Source organism: Primulina huaijiensis, chromosome 7 (assembly GCF_012295235.1).
Source record: "Primulina huaijiensis isolate GDHJ02 chromosome 7, ASM1229523v2, whole genome shotgun sequence".
Lineage (NCBI taxonomy): Eukaryota > Viridiplantae > Streptophyta > Magnoliopsida > Lamiales > Gesneriaceae > Primulina > Primulina huaijiensis.
The window spans coordinates 14,037,563-14,046,548 of NC_133312.1; the positions used below are offsets into that span (position 1 = coordinate 14,037,563).

Below are 8,986 nucleotides of genomic sequence, written 5' to 3' on the forward strand. Positions count from 1 at the left end.
AGGTGTTTTGATGTGTTTGGTTGGCTTAGGGTCGAAGTTTTGAGATCCAGGGGTAAATCAGTCAATTATGGTTTCTAGGGGCAAAATGGTCATTTTTTCTCCCGGGTCGAGTTAGCAGCTGTTAGAATATTTAATGTTCGTAATCTTGATTTTGATATTAACAAAACTTGTTATTTTGTTTCTAATAAATTTACCTAAGTGCGCAGAAGCTGAAACTGATCAGAATTCGAACTAATCAGTAATCGAGCCAAAATTGAAGCTATCGAGACGCAAACTGAAAGCGCCAAATGATTGCCAAAACTGAACCAGTTCAAATGATATATCTAGACCAGTTCAATTGATTGTCCAGCTGATAAATAGTTCAGCAAAAGACTTTCAGAAGCCCGGCCAGCTGATGAAGAGCTCAACTTATGAAGAGCTCAGCTAAACAGTTCAACTAAAGCAGTGAAATCAGTTCAGCTGACGAGCCAGCTGATTTCACCAAACCAGTTCAAAATCAGTTCAACTGACCAGTTCAGAACATCAATTAGGAATTAATCAGCTTGCAGAACACGACAAGATTATTCAAATGGAATCCAGCTGTGCGCATTGAGGAAAAGCTTTTGTTCAGTCAAAGGACAAAAATGGACGTTGCAGCAGAGCTTAAAGCCAAAACGTTTCAGAATGGTTGTCGGAAAGTACAGACATATTTCGAGGAACGGATCAAATTGCAACGAACATATTTGATGAGTATTGGTATACAGTCTCATTGTCTCTATAAATACCACACCAAGATCATCAATATACAAGTGTGTGAAAAACAGAAGAGAGAAGAAGAAGGGAACGCTCAACTCATATCAGCTTACAAGAAGCAATCAGCCCATATTTGAAAGAACACTTCAAAGTGTTATAAGATTAGTTTAGAAGCATTCTTCCCTATGTGTGTGAGAACACTTTCGTATTGTATTCATATATCAGTTCTTACACACGCACACACAATCACTCACATACATACAAAAAATAAAGCGTATTGATAAGTTGAGTGATTCTTGCACAAAGATAATAAACTTGTGTATGTAGTCTTTAACACATAGACGTAAAACAAATATTGGCTGGAAGGTGTTGTCATCAGTCTAGGCTAGGAGTTCAGTTAGGTAGTAGCGTAAGTCCGAAGCTCAGTGGGTTTGTACTAGGCATTGTATAAATCAAAATCTTCTTGTGGATCCTACCCGAGGTGGTATATGGGGTGACGTAAGAGCAGTTGAAGTCTCCAAAAATCCAAAAATATATCTTGTGTACTTAACTGCTTAACTTTTGTTTTCAAACTGATTTGATCATTTCGAGCAGTTATCAGTTCAGTTCTCACCATAACTGAACTGATATATGCAAGAACTGATTCTTTTTATTTTAGTTATTCAGTTTACACAAGTTAAAAGGCTTTCAAATTAGTCAGCTTTCTTAACGAATGATTATTTCGTGTACTTCTCGCTTGGTTTAAAACCAAACTTGATTTAATTCATCGATGTTTACATTCTTAGAACACGAGCTATTGTAGCTCATTGAGAATATTGTGTTTGAAGCATCTTTGCAGGTGTTAGAACCGATCCATGAACAGCCCTAGCAGCGCCCTGATCACAAAAATTTCATGTTTTAAATGTTTTTGATATCACTAACATGACTTTTTATGCAAATATGAAAAATACACTGCATGCTTGATTTTAAGAAAATTTTCGTATATGCATGATTTTCATAAGTGATGAATACAATGACATGTTTTTTTGGAGGAAGTGAGTTGGTTGTGATTAATATGATGATACGATAATACGATAACATGTAAGGCCAAGGCTCAATGGATGGGTAATACTGTCACCGATGTCCCCGTCGCCGGGTACCGCGGTTATACGTAGATGGATCCATCGACTAATACGATGATATGAAAGTCACAACTAATGAATGAAATTCAAATAAAGAAAATTGAATACGTATATGTTGATATGATGCAATAAGAACACGTTTATGTTTTATCATGTTACGTTTATGCTTAAGATTTGAAGCTCATGAAATGTATTTTTAATTATAGTACTTTTCACTGTTGCATGCTATATATATGTACTTGTTATAACTATTCAGGGTGTCGAGTCTTTAGACTCACTAGGTGTGAATGATGCATGTGAGCATATTGATGAGGAGACTGGAGGCGCCGAAGACTGAGTAGGCGGAGTTTGATGTGCTCACGCTAACCAGAGGACCATATTTTCTGTACATTAGGTTTATGAGTTAGGAGTGAACATGAATATTTCATACACATTTTTTTTACATGTCAATTATTTGTCAGGATTTTTGCATGCTTCACATTTGTTTTATTTTACACGACAGTCTAGGGTTTGACGATTCTCTTATTTTAACTGCAATATTTTTACCAGTAGTTGAATATTTTCATTTTAAAAGGTGTGACTGACAGCTTTTATTGCATGCATGCAATTTCGATGTATTTTTCGAGATTTAGTTTAATTTTAAAAAAAATTCTAGCAGTTTTTTAAGTAATAGACGTTTCATATCGGGAGAGGAATATGATGTTCTTGGGAGATAAGAACCTGCATGTTATCGAAGGGAGTTTGAGTTGGCAGATATTGAAGATGAATGATGCTCACAAAGTGAAGTCTACTAAATTTGTTCGTAATAGATGCATCATTAGAAAAATAAATTTTCTGGGTCTTTTATTTTGCTTTCAGTTTTGTTTATTTTTATCAATTGGGCTAACTATGAAAACTAGGAAAAATAATAGTATCAAAGCCGGTTCAATGTTTTCAAGATGTGGATCTTGGTGTGTAGAATTGGGTTTTTTAAGGCAATGATAGGATGCATGATGAAGAAAACGTCTCTGCAGGTATATATGATGGAATGATGGTTGATATTCAGGGAAAGCATATGATTATTATATGATGTTTTCATATGTTGTAACAAAAACCAACGATATTTTCAGATGCAGCAGATAGAGGAGAAATTGATTGAATTGGTTTGATTTTTGAACTTGATTTTTTTAGATTTAGGACATTTATAATTTTCTTGAGTTCTGTATGATTTTTCAAAAATAAACCGAAGGGAGATATTGTTAGATATGATTTTTGGTTGGCTTTATTTTTTATATAATTCTGTCTAGAAAAAGTTGAAAATTTTATAGATAATTGAATAAAATATTTTAGTGTATACATCTTGTTATTGTTGAATATTTTAGAGATAATACTACACTTTAAAAATAATAAATATTTTACCTTTAGAGTGGGTCTCATGTGAGACCGTCTCACGGATCTTAATCTGTGAGACGGATCAACCTTACTCATATTCACAATAAAAAGTAATACTCTTAGCATAAAAGGTAATACTTTTTCATGGATGACCCAAATAAAAGATCCGTCTCACAAATACGACCCGTGAGACCGTCTCACACAAGTTTTTGCCTTACCTTTAACTACAAGGTTTGAGTCCATGGTTTGTGTTTTCAATACATAATAAATAGTTTAAAGTTGCGTTTGGTAAAAAAGAAGGCAAAAAAATTGTGTAAGACGGTGTCACGGATCGTATTTTGTGAGACATATCTCTTATTTGGGTCATCCATGAAAAAGTATTATTTTTTATACTAAAAATATTACTTTTTATTGTGAATATCGGTAGAATTGACCCGTCTCACAGATAGAGATTCGTGAGACCGTCTCACAAAAGACCTAATAAAAAAAAATTAAATAAAATAAAATTTGGAGCATGATTTTCAAATAACAATAATATCGAGTGTATTTATAACCCATTGTAAATCATATAATGGCGTGACTTGAAAGTTGATGTTTCATCCACACTTCGACAGATAATAACAAAAGGAAAAGAAAACTAATTTCACTCAAAGCCAAATTTTAATTATTTTCCATCACAGCTCAAATAGAGTTTTTTTATTATTAATTTAAAAATAAAAAAATATTTAAAAAATAATTCAAAATAAAATAATTTTACAAAATTACTTTAATCCGTGCTTCATAAGCACGAATTAGAGTGAGGTGGAGCATTATTCGTGCATTGTAAGCACGGATGCTCCACGTGGACGAGCATCCGTTCTTTGTCTGTGCTTACAAAGCACGAATTCTCCACGTGTTTGGTAAGATCTGCGTAAAAATATGCCACTGATGTTAGGAAAGTCAAAGCAACAGTAGTATTTATATCATTCGTGGGTGCGACTAACTCTCCATGAGGTAATTCTATGATTTTCCAAAGTAAAAAAGCTCCTGACCAATTAGAAACAAAAATAAAAAGAAACATAGTTCTAATAAGGGGAAGAAATATATTATAATTATTTATTATAATTTTTAATAATTAATTTAATTCGAATGAAAAATACAAAAATATAAATATTTATAATATATGGTAATTATTAAATATTTTGTATTATTTGGTTGGGTGATTGAAAAATTAGAGATATGAGAGGATTGAAGGGAGAAAATTAAAGAGAATAAAAATAGTAGTCTTTCATCAATACATCAATAAGAAGTTTAACTTTAGCACATAGTATCGATAAAACTTACGTTGAATTATAATATTTTCATTATATTCCTAAATTTACATTGTTTATTTAATATTTAAGCAATTATTATTAATTGAATTTCAATCACAATATAAAAACTCACACGACGTGAAAGTATATTTATAAATATATTATTATTATTATAAAAATATAAATATTTATAATCTATGGTAATTATTAAATATTTTGTATTATTTGGTTGGGTGATTGAAAAATTAGAAATATGAGAGGATTGAAGGGAAAAAATTAAGGAGAATAAAAAAGTAGTCTTTCATCAATACACCAATAAAATGTTTAACTTTAGCATATAGTATCGATAAAACTTACGTTGAATTAAAATATTTTCATTATATTTCTAAATTTACATTGTTTATTATCTATTTAAGCTATTATTATTAATTTAATTTCAATCACAACATAAAAATACAATATTAATATAAAATACAATATTAATAATATTAATATAATAGGGTGGATTGAGGTGGAGAGCACGGATGCTCGTCCAAGTGGACAATCCGTGCTTGCTCATCCACGTGGAGCATCTGTGCTTCGTAAGCACGGATAATGCTCCACCTCACTCTAATCCGTGCTTATGAAGCATGTATAAAAGTAATTTTGTAAAATTATTTTATTTTAATTTTTTTTGAAATATTTTTTTATTTTTAAATTAATAATAAAAAAAGATCAATTAATATGTTTATTGTGACACGATTTTACGTATCAATTTTGAAAGATGAGTCAACCTAATTCGTATTTAAAATGAAAATTAATATTTTTTTTTGTCAATCACATCACATCATACAAATTTTTTTATATAAATCAACTTAAAAATCGATTTTGTTATTTTTTCCGCAATAAAACCTATCAAATTTATTCAAAGAATAGCTTACTTATCAAGCAAAAAACAAAACCAGCGACTGCTTCAAACGAAACCGAAAACGCGTAGTCATTTTCCTTTCTTCTTTTGCGGCGGAAGATTCTCCGGTTTCCTTCTATAATAACCAATTCCCCCCTTCAAGAACTTCCAAGATAAACTTCACTCAGCAACCAAATCCCACTGCCAAAATCTCAGAAAGCCCATACAGAATCGTGCTAAAAAAAATGAAGAATTTCTTGTTTTCAAGGTCATCATCCCACCCATTAAATGATCTTCATTCTCAGAGTGTGAGTGAAAAAACACACCACCACAGTTTTTCAGAAACAATAATGGAAGAAAACCTGGATGTGGCCGAAGCCATCATCAAGAAATGGGATTTAGATTCCCAAAAACACGATAAATTTTCATCCATGTTCGAAAATGACAAAAATGAAGCTAAAAGATTTCTTGAAGCTGTCGGAAATCTGCAGAATGTCTTGCATTTCTACGTAAAGCTTAGTCCCACCTCTGAGAATCTTATACGAGCTCATAACTTGATGAAAATAGCCATTAAAACGTTGGAGAAAGAATTTTACTTTATCTTAGCTGCTAACAGAAAGAATCTTGATTCGGAATCCGTTTCGGGTCGTTCTTCACTGGCTTCGACCCGATCAAGTATCTCGGAAATTTCGGGTGAAGTTTCAGAAGAAGAAGATAGCATGAGGTCACCTCATGCTCAGGACATTGCTATGGCGGAGTTGAAGAGTATAGCCGACGCCATGATCGGCTCTGGTTACGCAAAAGAATGCGTAAACATTTACAAGATTGTTCGGAAATCCATTATCGACGAGTCATTGTATCATTTACACGTCGAAAAGTTCACCACTTCTCATATTCAGAAGATGGACAGGAGTGTTTTGGAACACAATAACAAGAACTGGTTGCACGCGGTGAAAGTCGCCGTTAAAGGCCTGTTCTACGGCGAGAAAATTCTTTGTAACTTCATCTTCTCTTTCTCGGAAAAGATCGCAGCTTCGTGTTTCGCCGAGATCTCGAGAGACGCCGCGGTGAATCTCTTTAGCTTCCCACATAATTTCGCCCGAAGCAAGAAGATTCTTTCGCCGGAGAAAATGTTTAGCGGGCTGGATATGTACGAGGCGATCTCCAACTTGTGGCCGGAGATCGAATCCATATTCGCCCACGAGTCGCTGGCTGATGTAAGGTCGGAGGCGGCGGCGGCGGTGGCGAGGCTCGCCGAAGCTCTAAGAGTTATGTTGAGTCAATTCGAGGCGGCGATTCAAAAGGACAATTCAAACGCGCCGGTGAACGGCGGCGTACACCCTCTCACTCGCTACGTCATGAATTTCCTAGTTTTTCTAGGGGATTACAGCGGTTTGGTTTCCGATATAATCGGGGATCCGTCAGCTGCGGCGCGGACACCATTTCCGGAATCTTACTTCTCCAGCCCAACACCGGCGGCGGAGTACCCATCGGCGGCCTCGATCACCACGCACCTGGCGTGGCTTATTCTTGTACTCCTTTGCAAGCTCGACGGGAAGGCGGCTCACTATCATGACGTGGCTTTGTCCTATTTGTTCTTAGCAAACAACCTAAACTACGTCGTTTCGAAGGTCCGGGGTTCTAATCTCGGGCCCCTACTTGGGCCTGATTGGATCTGGAAACATGTGTCCAAAGTGAAGCAATATTTAGCAAACTACGAAAAGATGAGCTGGGGTAGAGCGATGGCGTCACTAACCGAGGATTCAACGGTTGGCATACCAGAAAAGTTTAGAAATTTTAATTCTGAACTAGAGGCGGCATGTAAGAAGCAGAAGTCATGGGTTATACCCGACCCGAAAATGTGCGACGAAATCAAAATTTACTTTTCCAATAATATTTCCTCCAGTTACAGGGCGTTTCACGAACAGTACAGAAGTGGAGTAGGGGCTGAGTCGATTATCAAATATGACCCTGAAGATTTGGACAATTACTTTTCGTACATGTTTTCGATGAAAGAAGCTCCGGATAGCAAAAGATCCATGTTGTACCCGACATTGTCGGATTCATCTATTTTGTTACATGGTGGTTGATGGGAATTTTTCGATTTTTTGATTGGCCAACATTGGAAAATTTGTATACATTATTGATTTGAGGAAATTTCAATTGACACGTATCTTGAATGTATTGAAATTCACTACATTATTGTTAAAGTTGTTTAACTTTATATAAAGTGATTTGAAATTCAATTGAATTTAGTGATTTATCAATTGAATTTTGTTCATCTATATAAATTATTGATTTTTTTTAAAGGCAGACTATAAATAAATAATTCAAAATTTTGAAAAATAGAAATAACCAAATTTTGGATCGTTAAAAATTATTAATGTGCTTCACGAATAAACGTTCAAAGTCTATGATAAATCAAGTTTCACAACTTCGGATTGGAGAAGTTGGAATTTTATACTTGTTTGATTAACTATTTTACCAGCTCGACTTTTATATCATCTAAATATATGCACTAATTTAAATCAACTAAAATAAGAATATTACGAAAATAAAAAACTTATTATTGGGTAGTGGTTTAGTGAAATTGTATCCAGCTTGTTGATCCGTTGAAATTTACTCCAGCTATATATCTTTCTTCATTACATGATTTCATATGAAATTATATCTAATGTCGATGCTTGGTCCGAGAATGTAATACTTGATTGTAAGTGATTGCTATTGCACTTACGTTGTCACAAAATATTGGGACTCAGCGTCTTGAATTCCATAATCTTAAAATTTTTGTTGAATTCATAATAATTGTGCACAACAACTCCCAGCGGCTATGTATTTTTCTTCGACCGTTAGTGTAGCAATTGATATTTGCTTCTTACTAAATCATGATATCGGTCTATCTCCCATGAACTGACTTGATTAGCTGGTTCTCTTCTTATCAATCTTGCAACCTGCAAAATCTGCATCTAAATAGGCAATAAAGCTAAGACTTGAGTTTTTGTGATACCAAAAACCCATACAAGGAGTTCCCTTACGGTATTTTAGAATGTTTTTAGTTGCACTATAATAAGATGTTTTAGGATTCGCTTTGAAATCAAATACATTAGTTTGAAATCAAACACACAAACAGACAACAAACACGATATATGGCCGGCTAGCGGTCAGATAGAGAAGTGATCACATTTGTACATTGTGATGTCCTCTAATATTCTTCCTTTATCTTTATTTAACTTAATTGATGAGCTCATTGGGGTCGTGAAAATTGGGAAATTCTACGTGCCAAACTTTTTGAAAAAATCTTGTGTATTTGATCTGGCCAATGAAGGTGTCACTTTATAGCGTTTGAATTAAAACCTGAGAAATAATTTGAGTTCTCCTAACACGATCGTTCGATATTTCGAATTTTTCTTGCATCATCTTAGAGAATCTCTCACACTTATTTAGATTATTTGAACAAAAAATTATGTCATGAACATAAATTTGAATAAGTAAAGTATTATCACATTAAAAAAATTTAAATAAGGCTTTATCAACCATTCCAATTACAAAATCATGTCAAGAATGAATTTAGAAAATGTATCGTA

General features: G+C 34.0%; 1 protein-coding gene across 1 annotated transcript; it reads left to right on the plus strand.

The window, feature by feature from the left end:
• Positions 1 to 5,429: 5,429 nt before the first annotated feature.
• Positions 5,430 to 7,565, plus strand: LOC140981275 (exocyst complex component EXO70H1-like). The gene has a single exon (XM_073447631.1). It carries the CDS (start codon positions 5,648 to 5,650, stop codon positions 7,490 to 7,492), a length of 1,845 nt encoding a protein of 614 aa, XP_073303732.1. The 5' UTR covers positions 5,430 to 5,647; the 3' UTR covers positions 7,493 to 7,565.
• Positions 7,566 to 8,986: the final 1,421 nt, after the last annotated feature.

Excerpts from the sequence above, each read along its gene's own strand:
- LOC140981275 (XM_073447631.1), top strand. The coding sequence starts at position 5,648 with ATGAAGAATTTCTTGTTTTCAAGGTCATCATCCCACCCATTAAATGAT.